A 22,521-nucleotide genomic window follows, 5' to 3' on the forward strand; every position below is an offset into this window, starting at 1 on the left:
ACTGGGGCTGGGTAAACAAGACACAGAAGGACTCTTTCCCCATAAAGTTTACAATCCAGAGGAGAAGACAGATAGAAAGGAAGGACTCAAAGATGCTATTTTCATTCTTTATGCCTGACGCATGACAATAATTCTTCTTATAATGATAATCACAAAAGCCTTATCAAAGTTCTTAACTAGAATTTCAAGCTAATACCACATTAAAGGTTAGGATGACTATTAAGAGCTGTCAGAAAAACTTTTAAAAGATTTTGTTATTTTGATAAATTTGAAAAATTATTACCATAAAATTTCAAAATTAACAATGATCTTTATATACAATCTTTGAATAGTTATGGGATTTTAATTATCTCTATGAATTTCCCACTCAGCATAAGAAAACTTTCTTTAATAACACTGACAGCCCCACAGACAAATTCCAGTTAATGGCAGTAGGAATGTATCATTTTCAGGCAGATATTATTCAATTGTTGGAAGTTCTATCACGCTCCAGCTCCATGAGCACAGAAGTTCTGTCTATCTCTGATCACCTTACCTGGTTCCTAAACACAAAGTAAAGTCCCGATAAATATTGGTGCTATGTATGACATGAACATTCTAATTATATGGTTGAAAGAAAAGATAGTACAGTGATTAAGACGAATTTGTATGGCTCTCTGGCTACTTTGTGATCTCATGGAGTTATATAACCTCTCATATAATTATAAATATAGTTATATGATGTTTCAGCAAACTCGTCTCCAAAGTGTGAGACTACTAATAATTTCCAAGTCATGGTGTTGCTGTGAGTATTAAGAATCAATACATGAAACACACTTAGAACAGTGACTGGAAATTGCTCTCTAAATTGCTAGTCATTAAAATCATCATCATCATCATTATTGTAACCTGCAAATTTCTACTTTAGATGGGGTATTTATAAGCTATCTTTAAATTTCAAAGGGGTTGTGCTTCCTTTTAAAATTTTATTTCACTCACTGTGCATTACCATGATATTCCTATTGATTTATAATCAATCTCTTCTGTCTAACCAATTCACGAAACTCTTCACTGATTCCATGATGATGTCACACTGTCTTTTACAATCATAATTTCTTAGTGAGTAATCACATCAATTATTAAGTCAGATGAAAGAACCAGATAAATCTGTTTGCATATATTTGTGCAATCAGAAATTTTGATTAATACTGTGCCTTTGAATATATAAATAATGATGTGTATTTAAATCTTACTAATTCACAAGTGTTATTGGGAATACCAAACATACTTAGTGAGAAGTTCTAAATGCAGAATATTTTTAGCTTGTTGTCACACCTATATGTTCCATGGTCTAAACCCCAACCATGTGCTATAAATAAGAGATTGGGTCAGGCTTCTCCTAATAATTAGTGAAGGACAATTAATTATCACATTAGATGGCTGCTTGTAAATACATGCTGCTTAAAGGGATTAAAGTGTTTTATTGCTAAACTTCTACTCCAAACTCTCTTTTTTATAGATAATATTGATACAAAAGTAACCATATGGACTTTCCTAATCAAATTAACACTGGTTAAAAAAAAATCCAAAGTAGTAGAATTATGTTGTTTGTTTTTCACTTTTTGGTCACACTGTATGGCATGCAGGATCTTAGTTTCCTGACCCAGGACTGAACCCGTGGCTCTCTGTAGTGGGACTATCTTAACTGCTGGACCACCAGGGAAATCTCTAGAATTATCTTTATATATATGTTTTAACTTAGATCTTCCCTGGTGGCTCAGATGGTAAGGAATCTGCCTGCATGTGGGAGATCCCTGGGTCAGGAAGATCCTCTGGAGAAGGGCATGGCACTCCAGTATTCTTGAATGGAGAATACCATGGACACATAAGCCTGGTGGGCTATAGTCCATGGGGTCCCAAAAGAGTCAGACAAGACTGAGTGACTAACATATGTTTTAATTTACCCACAACACTAGCCAATACAATTAAATTTTATACTATCTTTGTTCTTAGCACTTTTGGCCAGCCAATGAAAATCTGGGAATTATATATGGAAATAGGATTAAATGAAGTTGGCGATCAAGCAAAATAACTATTTCATTCCCATATACAGAAAGTTTAAAAACATTTTTACTGAGTTAATTTTGGGAATAAACTTAGAAGAAAAAATTGTTTTCTACAAGTCAAAGTGATACATCATTATGGTAAAATTAAATTAATCCCTTCATGCCTCACATTCCTCACCTTTAAAAAAGAAAGAAAAATGACACCTATCTTAATGTGGTAGGTCTGAAGTGTAGATGTGGAAATACATGTCAAACAAGCGGACATAAAATGTTCTCAGTCGCTGTGATGATGACAATGTGACTCAAGTGGCTGCATTGCATACAGTGACTACATAGATACTGGCTGCTATCAGTTTCGTGGAAATATATGTGAACAGCAATCAGACTGCAAATCACTGATTTTCTTGTAGCCTAACTTGCTGCTGCTGCTGCTGCTAAGTCGCTTTAGCTGTGTCCGACTCTGTGCGACCCTAGAGACGGCAGCCCACCAGGCTCCCCCATCCCTGGGATTCTGCAGGCAAGAACACTGAGTGGGTTGCCATTTCCACCTCCATGCATGAAAGTGAAAAGTGAAAGTGAAGTCGCTCAGTTGTGTCCAACTCTTAGCGACCCCGTGGACTTCAGCTTTCCAGGCTCCTCCATCCATGAGATTTTCCAGGCAAGAGTACTGGAGTGGGGTCCCATTGCCTTCTCCGGTAGCCTAACTTAAAGCCAGGTTAATGTATAGCTCATAATTGGTGTTTGTGAATGCATCTGTGAATACAGTTACCAAAGACTCAGCTTTGAAGGAATCACTGACTGACATCTCTGGTCAGATTTCTAAATATATCAATATATTCATGTGGACCAACATCTTTGGATGGTAACCTTTTATTGTACACTTCCTTCTTTGCAATAATGTAGGAAAGAAAAAAATCACTTTTGATTGTTTGGCCTAAGCTCCCTGGTGGCTTAGACGGTAAAGCGTCTGCCTGCAATGCAGGAGACCCAAGTTTGATCCCTGGGTTGGGAAGATCCCCTGGAGAAGAAAATGGCAATCTACTCCAGCACTCTTGCCTGGAAAATCCCATGGACGGAGGAGCCTGACAGGCCACAGTCCACGGGGTCACAAAGAGGCGGACACGACTGAGAGACTTCACTTTAAGTTATTCATGCTTATCAAATATCCTCAAGCTTTGGAGACCTAAAAATACATGAAACAAACCAATTCATGTGATCACATTTTTAAAAGAAAAGTGGATAGCCTTGACAGAACATCCCACACTAAGACTTTTCAAAAAGTGCACATTCATATTCACATGGAATTTAACCAAAGATTTAGGGGAGTCAGGAAGACATGTATGTGTGCCTCTGAGTTTGAGCTGGCTTTAAAAAATCCAGTGGGCTTATTGACTTGGGTTGTCCATCTAGAATAATAAAGAAGACTATTATTTTTAAATGGAAAGTATGTTTTTTGCCATTTAAAACATCAGAATGTACGTACGAGTTTTCTTGGTGGTTGCATTAACTGTGGCACTAAAGGGACCGGTACCAGCGCTGTTGAAAGCCCGGACAGCCGTGTAATATGCCAGGTTGCTCTTCAAGCCACGGAGTCTGGCTGATGTCACATTTCCTGCCACTTTCAGTTTGCTTGATGAGTCCTCTTCTCCTCCATTATTCCAGTACCTCACCTGGTAGAAAGAAAACATAAAAGATGCGGAGGGTTGACAAAACAGCATCCTTACATTAAATGATTTTCACCAACACAGGCACTGTAATTTATGTACTTCATCAGTTATTCCACAGGAGTTATTAAGGACCTACTACGTGCTAGGTGGCTCAGTGATAAAGAATCTCCCTGCGAATACAGGAGAGGAGGGTTCAATCCCTGGGTTGGGAAGATCCCCTGTAGGAAGAAATGGCAACCCATTCTAGTATCCTTGCCAGGAAAATCCCATGGACAGAGGATCCTGGCAGGCTACAGTCCATGGGTCTTCGCAAGAAGCTGGATGTGACTTAGCATGCGGGCAGTGTGCTGGGTGCTGCTTTAGGCTTACAGAGGTGAAAGAAAAGGGACCCTAGAGGAGACAGATATTAAGTATGCAAATAAACCATATAAATTCAAAGAGTAAGTGCTACATGCTGCTAGACCATAGCCTTATAAATGGGAAAATGAAGGGAAATCTGCATTTCTAATAGAGTGAGCAGCTCCTCTTTCTTAGACCCTAATCAACCTGGCCCAAGTTCTACTCCAGAAGGCTGACAGCTATGCTTAAACTCTAAAGGATTGTGAAGATTCCTTCTATGAAGAAACCGACTTGTCAGAGCAAAGAGGATCAAAAAGCCAGTACTGTCCACTGGCTTGTCCTACAGTGATAGCTAAGTGTCACCAAGTCCCCCTGTGCAGGCAGAGCTGCTGCAGAAAACAGGAATGCATGTAGTAGGTAAATTTATGGATATATTGCAATATTTTATTTGTATTTCATTATACTGAATTGTGTGGAGAAGGCAATGGCACTCCACTCCAGCACTCTTGCCTGGAAAATCCCATGGGCGGAGGAGCCTGGTAGGCTGCAGTCCATGGTGTCACTAAGAGTCGGACACAACTGAGCGACTTCACTTTCACTTTCATGCATTGGAGAAGAAAATGGCAACCCACTCCAGTGTTCTTGCCTGGAGAATCCCAGGGACTGGGGAGCCTGGGGGGCTGCCGTCTATGGGGTCACACAGAGTCGGACACGACTGAAGTGACTTAGCATAGCATAGCATACTGAATTGTGTAATATGATCTGAAACTTCTTATAAATGTATATATTTACATTCACAGTATAAAAATATAAAAGTAAGTTATGAGAGTATTTGATAAATTAAAGAAATAAGGGTAGAAGAGATAACCATAATAAGACATGTTCCCCAGTGAACTCCAATTTATGCAATGAAGTTTGGCTATGTTTGGTAGACAGTTTGTACCCTTCCTAAGTAAAAAAAGAGACAAAACCAACAGCAGCAAGAAAGTTACCAAACTATTCCTCAGGTTTTCCTGTGATATGTGCCCTTTGGTCTGATTTTCATTGTTCTACTTTGACAGCAAAATATGAAAACAAGAAACCATTTCTATAATTTGAGTAAGTAAACAGTTTCTTGAGCACCATGAAAATGGCAATCAAACCCTAGCCATCAGAGTCATGAAGGCAATACAGACTTGTGGGGTCTGTGGAAAAAAGACAGGCAAGTCTCATCTTTGTAATGGAACCTCTGCTCAGCTCTGACTGATGGGAGAAGGTGGACCCAGTGTTTTCTTTTTATAAAAGAAAGCAGAAATCCTGCTTTAAATGTCAAATTGTCCTAAGTGAAGAGTTGGCTCAATCTTTTAAAAATAATGTGTGGACAAACAAAATGTGTTTATAGGCTGCATAGGGCAAACCCATTTCAGTTCTCTGAGAAAAATACACCTAAAGCTACATTTTGCTTTGTTTTTTATTTTAAATGATCAACTATAAAATTATTTCTTTAAAAAATTAGTAGTAAAATATAAAATCTCATGTTTTCCAATAATAATCACAAAATGCCACAGTAATATTATGCTAGATATTCTCCCCATATATGTGCATGTATATATGCATGTATATTTATATATTTTTATATTTATATCAATGACCCCTTAAATTCATGTAAAATACTGGGCTCATGGATAGGTGTATGTGCATTTTTCCTGGAAAGCAGTTGTCAATATTCAGAAAAAACCTTGAAAGGAAGATGCAAGCCCAAGTGATTAGGATTAAACTTAACATGTAGTTCCTACAGCTTTAAAGCATTAGATCTACTAAAACTTGGGCTTCCTGGTAGCTCAGTTGGTAAAGAATCTGCCTGCAATGCATGAGACCCTGGTTTGATTCCCAAGTCAGGAAGTTTCCCTGGAGAAGGGATGGGCTACCTACTCCAGTATTTTTGGGCTTCCCTGGTGGCTCAGATGGGGAAGAATTGCCCTGCAATGCGGAAGACCTGGGTTTGACCCCTGGGTTGGGAAGATCCCCTAGAGAAGGGCATTGAAACCCATTCCAGTATTCTTGCCTGGAGAATGCCCATGGACAGAGAAGACTGGCAGGCTATAGTCCACGGGGTCACAAAGAGTCGGACATGACTGAGCAACTAAGCACAGCACAGCACATACTAAAACTTGATGATAAAATTGTAGGAAAAAAAAATCCATATATCTGACACCATTTACCATTCTCAAACAAAACTACATATTATTTTTATTAATTAGAAATAACATGCCAAATTGTCTTTTATAAAGTCACACCCAATAAATTGGGGCTTCCCAGGTGGCGCAGCGGTAAAGAATCCAACTGCCAGTGCAGAAGGTTTAAGAGATGAGTTCGATCCCTGGGGTGGGAAAATCCCCTGGAGTAGGAAGCAGCAACCCACAACTGAGCACACACACTCACACACGCAACAAACGGCTAACGGCCACTGAAAACTCATACTCTGGGTTAGCCAGAAACTGCATTTGGGTTTTTCTATAATGTCTTACAGAAAAATGCAAATAAACGTTTCTGACAGCCCAGTACATTCTAAATTCACCAACTGTAAGCACTAGAGGTATTGCTAGGTTTAGATGACTCCAAACATAAAATGCTCTCCCTGCCCTTGAAAGCATTGTCTAGTTATTAACCAAGAATGACACATAATTGATAATTTTAATAAAACATTATGGGCAACCTCAAAACTTGTGGCCTGAGATATAGCATAGATTGGGGGAAAGATCACATAATTATGAGCTTTAGTAAAGGTCACTCAACAGGTGGAAGGGCAGAGGTCAGTTGAAATTAAGTAATCAATCAGGATCCTTACATACTGGCCTCTTGTTAGGCTGCAATCCTTGCACCGTTCTTCTTGTATTCAAATTACCTCAATATAAATTGCCTAAGAAATCTCTCCTTAGAAGACTGATTTAAAGAAGAGAGAAAAACAATTTTCGATTGGCATACGGATTATCTTTTATAAATCAATTCCTAAAAGGTGCTTGAAGGCTCTTAACAGCAGTTTCTGAAGCACTTGAAGCAATCTCCATGTATTAGAATGAGAGATTTATTTTTAGATCTCAGTTGCTGACAAGTATTATCAATATTTAATCATAGAGAAAATTAGTGCAAAAATTGAGCATGGTATTAGTTCGAATTGATTATATGATCTTCTCAAATAGCTTTACTTTAAAAGTTGAATAAAAATGCATATAACTAAAGCATAAAGAAATAAAGCAATGACATATATATTTCCAGGTAATAAATCAGTTACATTTTGGTAAAAAATATGTATAAGAGGATAGATACTTTTATTATATAAGTAATAAATTACTTATATTCTATAAAATTTTGTTCAAAATATTTATCTGAGGATAGACTATTTTTAAAGAGGGAAAAGCCAAGCATGAAGAGAGACCAAAAGTTCTACACCTGAGAGGACAGAATGTAACTCCACACTAATTTGGATTTCCTAGGCACAACAGCAATACAGGGATGAAGAAAGGAAATGGGTCCCAGGAACACAACTGTGTAAAAAGAGTTAGTGTAACACTGACAGAACATGAAGGCAGCAGCTGCAAAGGATGAGCAGAGAAAGAAATACTACAAAGCTCAGGAAGAGCTCTGCCCACAAGAAACAGAGTCAGCAGACTGGACGACAGGACACGAGCTATAACACACTTATCTGAAATGACCTTGAAAGAAGTATACTTAAAATGTTCACATTTACTAAGAAGAGACTAAATTTATGATATGAGAAGAGGAGACAAAGAAAAAAGATGGGGCAAATCTGAAAAATATCAAGTAGGATTCCGACCCCTGAAGAATACAGTGTTAAGAAAGAAATCAGTCCTAGAACTGAGCTGAAGGCTGGAAGGTATAGAAGAATGGATAATTCCAGAACATGAAGAAAGAAACAAAAATTATGAAAGCCAAATTAAGAAACACTGAGAATAAAATGAAATGTTCCAACCAGAGTTCCGGAAGGAAAAGTCCAACAATTAAAGGCACCAATTAAAGAGAAAATGTCCTGAGAATTTTCCAGACCTGAAGAAACACAGACATTTTCATGTGGTAGCTTCACTATGAGTTCAGAGCCAGCAAAAATAAAAGGCAAAGCTACTCCAAAGAAAGAGGTGATTAAGACTGAACTGTGGCTCTCAACACTGTTTCATCACCTGAGAGGTACAGGGCACTCCTTTCATCAGTAGAGGATGACGCTGCCTTGGTTTTTGCTAGAGGGAGTGTGCCCCAGGGGTAGCAACTGCATTCCTTGGCACAGCAGATAGCAGGAAGGGAGGATGCTAAAGTAGAATCAAGCACAGGAGGCAGATTTGTCTTAGTCATCACCATAGCTCTGCCACTCAGTACAAAGCTTGTACACATCAAGTACCCAATATTGTTTAATTTGTAAATAACTTAAACACATGCAGTTTACAAATCCCTCCCTCCTTCCCATCACAGAGATACAGCGGAAATATGTATCTGGCCTTTGCTGGAGTTTCCTGACACACCCCTCCCTCCAAATCCTTAGGATGTCAGAAGTGATAAGCGTCATTGTATGCCAATGATATATCTGGTGATTGTGCCTTCCTGGTTACCTTCAGGATGGAAATTGGTCATCAACCTTGTAATTACAGGGTTGGAACTTAGAGGCCCACCTCCTGACACAAGGCTGGAGGTTAATTTAATTTGGTTGCTGCTGCTGCTGCTAAGTCACTTCGGTCGTGTCTGACTCTGTGAGACCCCATAGACGGCAGCCCACCAGGCTCCCTGGTCCCTGGGATTCTCCAGGCAAGAACACTGGAGTGGGTTGCCATTTCCTTCTCCAATGCATGAAAGTGAAAAGTGAAAGTGAAGTCGCTCAGTTGTGTCCGACTCTTCGTGACCCCATGGACTTCAGCCTACCAGGCTCCTCCATCCATAGGATTTTCCAAGCAGAAGTACTGGAGTGGGCTGCCATTGCCTTCTCCATTAATTGACTCATTAGAAAAGACTCTGATGCTGTGAGGGATTAGGGGCAGGAGGAGAAGGGGACAATAGAGGATGAGATGGCTGGATGGCATCACTGACTCGATGGACGTGAGTCTGAGTGAACTCCGGGAGTTGGTGATGGACAGGGAGGCCTGGAGTGCTGCGATTCATGGGGTCGCAAAGAGTCGGACACGACTGACCAACTGAACTGAACTGAACTGAATGGTAAATGATTCAATCCTTCCTTCCTTTCAATGAAGTGCTAAGTTGCTTTAGTTGTCTCTGACTCTTTGCAACTCTGTTGACTGTAGCCTGCCAGGCTCCTCTGTTCATGGGGTTTCCCAGGCAAACTGGAGTGGGTTGCCATTTTCTCCCCCAGGGGATCTTCCCAACCCAGGGATCGAACCCACATCTCACGTCTCCTGCACTGGCAGGCAGGTTCTTTACCCCTAGCGCTACCAAGCCTCCATAAAAGACCCTAACTGACAAGGTTTGAGGGCTTCCTAGTAACTGAACATATTGAGGCGCTGGGAGAGTGGAGGGCATGGGAAAGGCATGGAAGCACTGTGCCCCTTCTCACGAACCTCACCCTAGGCATCTCTTCTACTTAGCTGTTCCTGAGTTGTATCCTTTATGATAAATGGATAATGGTAAGCAAAGTGCTATCCTGAGTTTTGTGAGCCATTCTAGCAAGTTCTCAAACCCAAGGAGGGGGTTGTGGTAACCCCCCTAGTTGACCAGAGGAGACCTGGACTGATGGCATCTATGTTTGTGTGTGGTGGGTACCAGTCTTGTGGGACTGAACCCTTAACCTGTAGGAAAGTGAAAGCGTCAGTCATTCAGTCATGTCCTACTCTTTTCGATCCCATGGACTGTAGCCAGCCAGGCTCCTCTGTCCACAGAATTCTCCAGGCAAGAATATCGGAGTGGGTAGCCATTCTCTTCTCCAGGAAATCTTCCCAACCCAGTAAGCCTTGTAGTATCTGAAGCTAACTCCTCATACAGTGTCAGAATTGAATTGTATTTTGGGGCACCTAGCTGGTATCAGGGGCTTCCCTGGTGACTCAGACAGTTAACAATGTGCCTGCAATGTGGGAGACCTGGGTTCAATCTCTGGGTTGGGATGATCCCCTGGAGGAAGGCATGGCAACCCACTGTAGTACTCTTGCCTGGAGAATCCCATGGACAGATGAGCCTGGTCGCTACATACAGTTCATGGGGTCGCAAAGAGTTGTACATGACTGAGTGACTAAGCACAGCATAGCTGCTGGTATCAGAGAACAGGCTGGTGTAGAGAAAAAAGAAAAACAACAACAACAACAACAACAACAACAACACATTTTTCATGTCAGAACTGTTCTGTGGATAGAACAGAGACGGATATTTTTTCTCCTTTAATTCACCAAGCTAGTTACTCAAGTCCTAATACTGTATGTGCCTATAAAACACTGGGACTCCAATTTCTTGATGAGATAATAATTTTTTCTTTAGAACCGTAACACCAGTTCACAAACCAATATATTTTGATCTGGGTAGGTAAACAGAAGCAAACTTGAGGAATATCAGCATTTTAAATGCTATCTCTATTCCTGCAAGTAATGTGGTTATTCCGAAAACTAATGTCCTTGCAGTGAGGAGTCCTTCATATTATGGCATCACAGATTTCACTTAACCTTAAACCAAATGCAGTTTATGAAAACAATGTATTGAAAAATGGCACCTTTTTAAGCCATTAAAGTACAGGTATTGTCAGAAATGCAGTTTTAATAGACCAAAATAATTTTGTGCATACTTCTAGATTTTCAGGGAGACATATTTTCTCTTAGCTGCCAGACAAAACACATTTCGATAAATATCAGGCAGGCAAATGCATTCGATGGTGTTTAAGAAGACAAATCCAGATCTATCTTCTGCTCTTCTTTAGGGGTTCCCTGACAGCCCTTCCCTGCTTGGCACTCAGTCCCTGGGGGGCTGACTTGTGAGAACTGCATGCCAGGCTCTCTGACCCTCTCTCTGGCTTCTCACTGGATGGAGACGAGATGCAGCAGGACGCTGTGGAACCCTCCAGGTACAAATCCTTTCTGTGTCCCCTATTTCTTGTTTGCAGAAAATAGTTTCATTTAACCTCCTTGACCTTCCCTGATTTCCAAAGGTCAGATTCAAATAGTTGCTTAACAGGAAAGAGAGGAAATGCAGAAACTAAGGGGAAGCAGTAAAGAACTAATAGTGCATGGAAGTGGAGTGGAGGTGCAGGGTCCTCAAGAAATATACTTAACAATACCTCTGAGTTCTTCTGCAGGAACTTAGCACCACCCTTCCCCTCACCCAGGTGAAGGAGGAGCACAAGATTCCTGGAGTACTTCCCTGTTACCTCCCCACCAACCAATAAGAAAATAGTCTGCACGTGACGAAGATAGATGAAGGTTCTGGCCCACTCCCCAAATGATTCTCCCTTTAAAAACTTGACTGTCGAGCAGAATCTTCAGAATCGGTTTGCCATCTCCCCAGGTTGCTGGCCTCCTGAATAAAGCAACCTTTCCATTCCTATCAGCACTTGTCTCTTGACCTTTTGAGAGGTGAGCAGCCAAACCTGAGTTTAGAAACAGAGAAGCCAGGAGATGGGCCGGTGCAAGGTAAGAGAGGCTGGGTATTTAGTCTCTCAGTGCTGAGTGAGTCACAGTTTGGTAAGGACAATATGTGCCTAATAACAAACCCTGCTTTGTTTGGGCAACCCTCACTCACACACATACTTACTGCTCTCTCCAGCATAACAAATCCTTCCATTACCTCCCAATAGTCTGCTTTTTATTTACTCACTTCATTTTTTGCCAGCTTTCTATTTATTTAAAAGGGTTTGAATTGTCTCTATCCAATTTTCCTATGTACCTGTGACTCTTCGTTCTAGAATGAAGTTAATTCTTTGCCTGATTGTAAGGAATCAGACTCTGTCTATATGTTTTCATTTTTGCCAGTAGAAATTTTATATTCAAAAAGAATTCAAAGTATTTAACATCTTTTCCTATTCTAATTAAAATAGTGGGAGCTAAATATATTCCATATAGCTGTTTACAACAGGAGGCTGAACAGAGATATCAGTGAAGTTTCAGTTTGGTCTTCTGTATACATTTTTTAGTTATATTCTCCTGGCAACAACAACAAAAATCTACTAGGTCCCCCACCCCTTCACTGCCCAAGTTATGTTCCTCTGTCAAATATTAAAAAAAAAAAATCTACTAGCTCCCCTCTCAAAATATACTTACCTGTAATATTTCAAAATGCTTCCCAGGTGCCTCAGTGGTAAAGAATCTGCCTGCCAATTCAGGAGACTTGGGTTCAATCTCTGGGTCGAAAAGATTCCCTGGAGTAGGAAATGGCAACCTACTCCAGTATCCTGTCCATGGGGTAACAAGGAGTCCAACACAGCTGAGCGCGTGTGTGTGCATGCACACATGCACACACACATTATTTCACAATATAGCTTTTCCCATTGCTTGTCAAGATTATTCTTCCAAGTTTTATTTTCTCAAGTCACAAAATGACTGTAAAGAAATGGACCGTATGTACCAAAATAGAACTTTGGAGCTTTTGTTTCTCAGGCACCTACTACCCATGAATTTAAACCATCTGTCTCCTCTTTATCTTGTTCTTATCTGTTGTTTCTACAAAAAGGGGCACAAGAAGAGATCTGAGCCTGAGTGTTGTGGTTAGAAGATGAAATAAATTGGAGCCCAGGGAAATGAGCTCCTCAACAACTTCTTGGTCAAATCAGAAAAAAAAATTAGTCTAGCTGCTAATGATGATGTGTGCTCAGCACGCCCCATGGCACATGATCAACCCCCACTGAGATGAGAGGAAGGCAGGAGCTATTAACAATTGCGAAGATATATTGGGGAAACTGCAACCCAGAAAGTTAGCCACACGACTGCTAATTAAATACTCAGCTAAGTCATTTATTCTTCCAGGTTACTGTTTAAATCATTACTGAGACTATGAAAATACGTATTTCTATCTTGGCACAATTATATACACTATTTCTTAAGTTGTCGCACAGAGTGTTTCCTTCTTTCTTGTTTCTTTCTTTTCATACACACCAAACCCTTGGGGAGTTCCCAGGGGGCATTAGTGATAAAGAATCCACCTGCCAATGCAGGAGATTCAAGAGAAGAGGGTTCAATCCCTGGGTCGGGATGATCCCCTGGAGGAGGAAATGACAACACAGTCCACTATTCTTGCCTGGGAAATCCCATGGACAGAGAAGCCTGGCAGCCATAGTCCATTGGGTCGCAAAGAGTCAGACACCACCGAGCATACCCAGCACACGCAAGCCCTTGGGGGGAAATTTTCACTAGCTGTTTCCTTTCAATACTGTACTCAGGCTTTATGTGGATGTTAAGTTCGCTACTCTCATAGGGAAGATGCTATAATTAATTCAAGGCAATTTCCATTTCCTCATCAGTTCCTCATCTTTTTTGCTCTCCTGGCCAATGGCAACACCAGTAGCAACACAAACCATAGTGCTGAGTCCCATGCTCAAGACTGTGCTATGTGTTTCTGTACTCCTTCACTGGTTTTCAGAATTTTCCTTCCAGTGAAATCTTATCCCAAAGCCCAATATGCAAAAACAGAAAAGCAGAAGCTCCCAAAGTCTCTTTGGCCCATTTTCGCAAAGGCTGCTTTATCTCATTTAAAACTTCTCCAATGATGCTGTGAGTTACTTACTATTATCTTTATTTTAACAGGGCCTTGGAGAACATTCATCACGTGCTCAAGGCCAAAGAGCAATAAGATAATGGAGCTGAAATTGTATTTCTTCAGTCACCATGAGCTTTCTGCAAATTTCCTCTGTGCTGGATACAACTGCTGGCACCTGGGATACATAAGTGAGCAAACAGGCAGGGTTTCTTGTTCCTGATGGAGACTGTATTCTGCTCTAGTGGATCTGAATGCAGGTTTGTCTAATTCAAAAATGGTGGGAACTTAACAAGATAACTATCCTGGAACTACATGGATGCTTTGGTTTTCTCTCTTGTTCAATCAACCTGAGCCACAGCAGTATAATTCTCTTTTCTTACAGAGTTGCTTATCTGGATGACTCCTGATCTGCTTAAACTGACATATTCTAACATCAACATCTACCTGCCTTCAAGCTGTCAGACAATCACCAGTGACTGATAACACTCCTGTGGCCCTTGGAAGCCTACAAAGCTCATTTATATATAGTCTCTTATTTATTTCTCTTAAGTATTTCACAAGCTACAACCAGGTCGAGAATTATGCCCCTGTCATAGAGTGTACCCTGGAGAAGGAAATGGCAAGCCAATCCATTATCCTTGCCTAGAAAATCCCATGGACAGAGGAGACTGGTGGGCTGCAGTCCATGGGGTTGCAAAGAGTCGGGCATGACTGAATGACTAACACACACTGAAACACACACAGAGTTTGTAAAGGACAAAGTTATTGAACGGGGGAGGTGTACCTCAGTCTCCTGTTGGAGGGATGTACGATGAGCTCATTTATTTTCTCTAAGTAAATCTGATTTAACATTGGATTTCATATCCTGCTTGATTTCAATCACTCCTGGGGTTCCCTTCCCAAAGCCTTGCCAAGATAACTTACTCTTAAACTGTTTGATCCCTGTAGGCCCAGCAATTCTGCCATGCTGGGGAAATAAAAAGTCCTTGTTGAGTATAGGAAGCGCATCTGTTCCCTTCTGTGGTCTCACCATCACCCTGGGCACTGCCAGGGAGAAAGTGATAGGACCCACAGGACTTCGTAAGCCTAAGATCTTTGTTTCTTCCAAAATCACCTGAAATTTCTCTTGCATTTTTTTCCGCTGTGGCATTTTCTCTCTCCCCACTCTCTAGGATACATGAAATAATCGGCTTAAAGGCCTGAGCTTTGGAAACAAAGCCAGGAAGGAAGGAATCTCACAGGTCATCCCATCTTAATAGCTGTCACAAACTCTCCTGAGGCAAAAGCGCTTAGAGTTGAAGAATTGTTTGAGAATATTTACTGGGAAGAAATCTATAAATTTATATCTCAAAATTCTTTGGGAATATGGCTGATGCTTCTTCATTGGTTACTAATATGAGCCAGAAACTGTGAGATGCACAAGTATCTAATCACAGTTTATGTTCTCAAAATCCTAGTTAGGTTAGGTCCATTGTTCCCACTCTGCAGGTGATAAAAGCAAGGCTCATAGAATTTACATCACTTTTGCAGCAAAGGGAAAGGCAGGGTTGGAATCTGGCACAGATTTGACCTCAGAACTATACTAGTACATCTGTGTTCCGTCTATCCCACCTACCTTCCCTGTCAATGCCACTTCTCTAATTATGGGGGACCTACTATTGGTTGCCCACTGTCTTTCACTGCTTCCATTCACTGCTAGGGAATTACAGGAATTTTTCATCCAAATGTTCCTGGCTCCCTTTAATATGCTAACCAAGTTGCTCTTCTATATGTATGTGGTGTTTTGCTTCTTCAATATCATTTTACCTTCCTTAAGCTGAATAGCTCTGTCTCTGATCAAGGGTCACTGTGCCAAGACCAGGGCCTCCTATACACACATGTGCAGGAAGATATTTCCCTATGGGTACTCACTAAAAATTCACATTCATGACATCTGTCTCTAGATGAGTGGGTTCAGTGGGTCCAGGGATGATTCTGGGGGCTCATCTTCAGCAAAAATTCAGGTAATTGCGGGCAAGATGGCCTATGGGGCCTCCTCTGAACACCTCTGCTCTAGCTTATCCTTTCTTGGCTTTGTCATTAGTGCTTACTCAAGTCACTGCTTGTTTGGTTACAAGGACCTGGAACTCTTGGAAGTTCACTTGTAAAGAAAGTTGACTGAAAAGAAGGACAAGGCGACATTATGAGAAAGAACACAGCCAACTTGAGTACTGGGTGCTGTCAAAGAGCTATTCTGTTCTGTTCTTTAAGGCTCCGTGGGTCCTTGTCTCCTGCATTTTTTTAGGGTTGCATCCGTGTTCTTGCCTGGAGAATCCCAGGGACGGGGGAGCCTGGTGGGCTGCCGTCTATGGGGCTGCACAGAGTCGGACATGAGCGAAGTGACTTAGCAGCAGCAGCAGAGTATGTCTGCTCCATCTTGTCCTGGTAGAGCTTCTTTGTTCTATTTCCCAATGGCCATCACTGGGCTTCCAGGGGGCTGAGATGGTAAAGAATCCATTTACAAGACAGGAGACCTGGGTTCAATCCCTGAGTCAGAAAAATCCCCTGGAGAAGGAAATGGCAACCCACTCCAATATTCTTGCTTGGAGAATCCCACGGACAGAGGGGCTTGGGACCCTATGGTCCACAGCATCTCAAAGAGAGTTGGACATAACTGAGAGAATAACTCTTTCTCACTTTCACTTGGCAAGTCTGACGTGGGTCCTAAATTTGACATATCATGGTATCACTCTTACTAAACACAACCTCTGTGTTGCTTGCTTCAAGACATCATACAAGAATCTGACTTAGTTCAGCTGACCTGTCCATGGGCAGTGGCCTTTGATCCACCTTTTGGCCACCCTGGTGTAATCACTTGAGGGTATGTTGGCAGGTGGCAGGGTACATGGTCCTGTACTGCAAACATGTGCTGCATGTAAACCTGCCACAGAATCAGGAATTAGAAGCATGAGGGAAGCTTCCTAAGCAGATGGCTGGGGGTGGAGGTAAATCACAACGACGGCTACTACAAAGTGGTAGAGAAATCTGAAGACTGAACTTTTTATCTTGTCCATTCTTTGCCCATTTGTTTTCAGTTCTCCCTAACGGCTCCCTCCTAAACATGGGGCCCAGTCAGAATGGTTCTTCTTAACAGTTATGGCCATCTGTGACCTGGCTCCACTGTATTTTTCTTTTCTTCACCTGAAACCAGCTTCCACAGGCAGACCGCTACTCCTTCCATTCCTCCAAAGTGCCATGCTCAGTCTGGAATGTTTCCACTTTCTCTGTGTTTCCTTACTTTTTCTGTTAAGCCTGAATGCCCTTATGAAGTCTTTCAAGGTCTCTCAGCCCTCAGCCACTCTGTGTGACCTAGTCTGATCTTCATGACATTTGGTTGTGTGTTATCCTATTTCACACCATTCATCTTCTTTCACCAAAGGCAATTATTTGAAGGCAAGAATTATATTCTACACAGATGGCTTCTTCAGAGCCCAGAAGCAACAAGTCCACCAAGAAAATAAGCCAAAGCACTGGAGATTGAGTTAATTGTCGTCAAAGTCATCCTATGAACTTAAATACTAGAGTTCAATCTTATTTTTTGTCAATACAGCTCAAAGATTAGGCCCATGGGATACATTATTTCCTTTCATTTTATTATTATTTTCTTTTCTACCATGCTAAAGTTATTTTCATTCAATTGGTTGAGTTAAAACCAATATTTGTTGACAGTCACAGGGAACAATATCCAAAGTCAGACTTTAGCTAAGATTTCATTACTATAAAGACTTGTAAACGAAAGCAAAGTAGCCTGCCAACATTCATACACGAGCTAATTAATTTTAAAAGATATTACCTCATAACCAAGTAAGTGTCCATTGCTCAATTTCCAAGGAATGGCATTCCATGAAACTTCAATTTCTGAGGAAGATAGGCTATTTGCAGAAACTTGAGATGGAGCTATTGTAGGCTCTGTTTGGGAACAGAATGTGAAATCCAGTTATAATTTTGATAGTTAATTTAAAAAATCTACTGAAGTCTTTATTTAAAAAAAAACATTTCAACATATTTGAAAATACTATAAAATACTCTTTAAAAATATTTGAAAATATGAATCATGTCTTGGTCATGTCCCATTTCCTAGGAAAAGATGGCATCAGAACCACAGGCTTTTTCTTGCTGAACAACCAGAACAATGCTACCCTCCTCTCTGGCACTCCTTTCTGGGTATTCTACTTTTCTCCCTTTTTTCCCCCTTTGTTCTTTCCACTATATCATTATTTCTCTCTTTTTCATCCTTCAGCCTTTTTGGGAAATCCTATGTCCATAAATGCTACCTATTTTTATTTTTGGCCTTGCCAATCAAAAGTCAAGGTCTACAGAATTCATTTACTCAATAAGCATTTAGTGAGTGTCTTGTCCAACCAGGCTCACAAGAGGGGCAAAGTTCAATGAGATCCTGTACTCTGCTGAAGAAGGAGATAAACCTGCACAGAGCTATTACACAGTACAGAGATCCCCTTGCTAATGGAGAACTCCTGGGGTTTCACAGGCCCTCCGCAGTGATTCTCCCGTCTCAGGACACAGCTCTGAGTAGACCTGTCTCCTCCCCCAACATTCATTTCTATGTTAAAGGATCCTGCTCCCTGGCCATGGCTGATGGATACTGACAGCCTGGTCCAAGGATGGGCCTATTAGATAACTTTCTCTTGAGAACGTGGGTTTGGAGAAACAAGGGGGACTTGAGGCCAGTCAATCAGCCCTGGCGCCCTAGAGAAGCCCTAGGTTTCTGAGGGCTCAGAGCTTCCTTGATTAAGACTCTTCATGAGGTCTGCTATTCAAAACCTCCCCCTTTGATTCAGTGAAATGTCTGAGGATATTTCCAATAACTCTCGCTTTTTTCAAAGACCAGTCAAGTCAGATTCCGACATCTGGAACAGATAGAAAGACCTTTAACTGACTCATCAGTGGTTGCAGGGAAGGTAACAGGAGAAGGAACGTGCAGGAGGCAAGAGGCTCCGGCTGTTGCCTCCCTCCTAGCTACCAGCCCCACTCCTGTCCAGGATGCACAGGGTGGACAGCACCCCAAAACTCCCTGGTCCCTCCCCATCACTCCCCAGACCCCTGACCTGCCTTTGTAATGATAATCCTTCTCAGTAACTCTTGGAGAAGAGTTCTGGCTATGAATTTAAAAGCTCTTTCTGCTGCAAAAATTCTGATAATGCCTTTTCCTTTTTCTCTCAGAACTTGGTGGAAAAAGAATAAAACTAGAGGGTGATGGTATGATGAAAAAGTGAGCTTTCCTTATTTGTTTTTATGAATGACAACTGTGGACCCACTTCTGCAATTTACTGTAAGGCTTGGTAGATAGAGGAGATGCTGTTAAATCTTATTTCATGAGCTCAGACTACTCAAGAGCAAAAGCCTAAGTTAAAATACTAGCTCAATAGGTCTGTATGGATTTTGGCAAATTCATTAATTTTTCACCAAGCTTCCATTTTCTCCTATGTAAATGGGAAATGACAATAGTACCAACACATCACTCCTCTTTGAAAAATTCAAATTAGGTAATGTCTGGCTCATAGTAAGCATTCGATACTTGTTACTCCTGCCATTCTAATTAGGTAGAACCACATGAGCTAGCACAATATTCAGCTGCTTTTAACCTACAAAATGGCTTTATAGACTTCTCCTAACACTACTATTATTTTGTAAAGAGATGCAATAACTGGGACAGAAAGGCAGACAAAGGGAATGAGTCCAGAGTGGAGTGTGTGTGAGTCTATACTAACTGGAACTGGTGAACCCCATCCTCGAACCTGCACATTCTGTGCTTCACCAAAGTCATACTTGTGGTCTTCCCTCTCCAATCTGCTAAAACCTCTCTTTCAGCAATTAGGAACCACTTTATAACTTGAGACTAGGGCACTTCAAAGAGAGTATCTTAATCTTACCCCCAAAAGAAGAAAGCTCTGGAAGTCAGAGCCGCTCCCTGCTTCACAGACTAGGATACAATGTATTTCCCCCTAAAGAGATGTTTAACTAATTGTGAACCCCTCTGACTATTCACTGAGTTTCACACTTCAGGTAAGCATGGTTGATCTTTATTACCTGGATGAGGACTCTAACTGTGACTTCAAACATTCTTCTTTTGAAGAAATATATCTGAACTCACAAAGAACTTCCAAATTGGGGTTTTGGATCATAATTGGATTATTAAGTTTGGAACTGATAAAAAGAGCTTCCTCTATTTATGATGAGGCTTCCCTGGTGGCTCAGATGGTAAAGCATCTGCCTGCAATGTGGGAGACCTGTGTTCGATCCCTGGGTCAGAAAGATCCCCTGGAGAAGGAAATGGCAACCCACTCCAGTACTCTTGCCTGGAAAATTCCATGGATGGAGGACCCTGGTAGGCTACAGTCCATGGGGTCACAAAGAGTCAGACATGACTGAGTGACTTCACTTATATATCAACAAACACATTGTCAGTCAAAAATATAAGTTGAAAATGCATTTAATACACCCAATATATGAAGAGCATAGCTTAGCCTGTGCTATGTGCTTAGTTGCTTAGTCATGTCCTACCCTTTGCGACCCCATGGATTGTAGCCTGCCCAGGCTCCTCTGGCCATGGGGATTCTCCAGTCTAGAATACTAGACTAGGCTACTATGCCCTCCTCCAGGGGATCTTCCCAACCCAGGTCTCCCACATTGCAGGCACATTCTTTACTGTCTGAACCACCAATGAAGCCCAAGAATATTGGAGTGGGTAGCCTGACCCTTCTCCAGGGGATCTTCCCAACCCAAGAATCAAACCAGGGTCTTCTGCATTGCAGGCAGGCGGATTCTTTACCAGCTGAGCTACCAGGGAAGCTCTAGCTTAGCTTAGTCTACCTTAAACAGGCCCTGGACACTTACATTAGCCTCCAGTTGGGCAAAATCATTTAATACAAGGCCTATTTTACAATAAAGTGTTGAACATCTCATGTAATTTATTGGCTACTGTACTGAAAGTAGCCAAAACTAGGAGCTGTGTCTACTGCTGCCCAACACCCTGATACATTATTTGATTCCACATGACCAGCCCAGGAAAAGACTGAACCAAAGTAAAATTTCCACTGAATATGTGGCCCACTTCACACCACTGTGAAGTTGACAAATCATTAATAGCCTTTCCATACCTTCTTCTGCAGAGAAAACCGTTGTCACTGGGCTAAACGGCCCTTCACCTTTGTTATTATAAACACCCACTTTAACTTCATACAGTGAAAATGGCAGGATGCTTTCATTCCTAAAGACGTATCTTGGGGTATCAGGAGACGTGACCACTGTCTGGATCCAGTTGGTTACTCCAAGAGGGCGGAAAGCAACAACATACCCAAAACCTTCACCATTCTGTAGTTCTTCAGGGACTGGCTATAAAGGGAAGACATATTAAATCACACTTTCACATGAGGGCAAGGCAAAAATAATTTCAGCTATAATGCGGAGTCTTTTCTAAAACTAAAAGTCATCAAATAATAATCTTCATTGTACGAAGTGGCTGGATTAGGAAAGGAGAAAAGGGACAAGGAGAGAGTGAGCTGCTTTAAAACAGACACACGCCACTCTTTCATAGCCATCTAGATAACTAACTACAATTTTCCAAAATAATTTAGATTTTTGAGCATCCTGTAGCCCCAATTTGAGTTCTGAGTAATAAAGATATACTTTCAGTTGAAATACTGTATCTCTAAATTAAATAAAAATCATCTCCTCCCTAATGTTGATCTTACAGAAAAAATTATATATTGACATGATAATTCACTGCAAGAGTAAAACTTTAAAAAAGGAAGTAAAAACAAGGTTTTAAACTCAAAGCTGTATTTGCATCATGTCAAAAATTTCTACTGATACTCCATGATCTCTTGACTTCTTATTTCTCCATCAACATCTTCAAAAAATAAAGATAACTTTAGCGCCTTCTGCTTTGTTAGTTAACATTTTTCCCAATTATGACATAAAGCAAGGGCTGAGAGAATGGCCAGAAGGCAGCACTGCCTGGAGCCGTGGCGTGTGCATCCTCAGAGGGGGAACAGCTCCAGAGCCAACAGTCAAGACTTGACTCATCCCCAGCCAGATGACCTTGGGCAAAGTATTTCGTATCTCTATGCCTTAGTGTTTTTAACCTAAAAAATGTTGTGAGGATAAAGTGAAAAAAAAAAAAAAGCAAAATGCTAGGAACAGGGAATAACACAAAGTGAACATTAAAAAATATGAGCCAGTATTGATAGTTCTACCACCATCAGCACCATCAGCATCACCCAGGAAGCCATGGCTATGGGAAGACCATCTCCCTAAGGGGGCAGACGCGGCCCAGACACTTACATCCCAGGTGATGACCAGTTCAGACCGGCTCCCACCTCCTCCACTGACTTCTGAGGGAGGCACTTCTGGCGCTGCACAGGTTAGAGAGAAGGAGTGAAACCCTGTTCACATTTGGTGGTATTTATCTCCAGGAAGACTCAACATTGTTTACTTTTAATACCTGAAAAATTCTACGACTGGCACATTACGTGTGTGTGTGTGCATGTGTGCGTGTGCATATATACATGCAATATGCATGTGTGTATATCTAAATATATTTATCTTTTGAGGAGATAGTCACGTGATTTACATTTGCATAAAATTATTAAAGATTCAAATATTTCAAACAGTAAGAAAAAATTACTCAGTATGAAGGTTAATAAAATGAGAAAAAGCGTTTCACGAGGGATTATGATAAATCAATCCAGCATGGAAATTTTTTTCCCCAAGTGTCAAAGTTACTTTTTTAAAAATTGAAATATAGT

The 22,521-nt window shown here is 41.1% G+C and overlaps 1 protein-coding gene across 3 annotated transcripts in view; it reads right to left on the minus strand.

The window, feature by feature from the left end:
• Positions 1–22,521, minus strand: part of CNTN3 (contactin 3 (plasmacytoma associated)) — a 297,757-nt gene that overhangs the window by 20,622 nt on the left and 254,614 nt on the right. For all 3 annotated transcript variants that reach the window (XM_010862006.1, XM_010862007.1, XM_010862005.1), the window contains 4 exons: positions 22,058–22,128; positions 20,872–21,106; positions 17,547–17,662; positions 3,529–3,715 (listed from right to left, as the gene is read on the minus strand). In XM_010862006.1, coding sequence (XP_010860308.1) covers positions 3,529–3,715; positions 17,547–17,662; positions 20,872–21,106; positions 22,058–22,128 — 609 coding nt within the window. The remainder of the gene's footprint in view (positions 1–3,528; positions 3,716–17,546; positions 17,663–20,871; positions 21,107–22,057; positions 22,129–22,521) is intronic.

The sequence above is a fragment of the Bison bison genome, unplaced genomic scaffold (assembly GCF_000754665.1).
Source record: "Bison bison bison isolate TAMUID 2011002044 unplaced genomic scaffold, Bison_UMD1.0 scf7180017864474, whole genome shotgun sequence".
In the NCBI taxonomy this organism is placed as follows: Eukaryota; Metazoa; Chordata; class Mammalia; order Artiodactyla; family Bovidae; genus Bison; species Bison bison.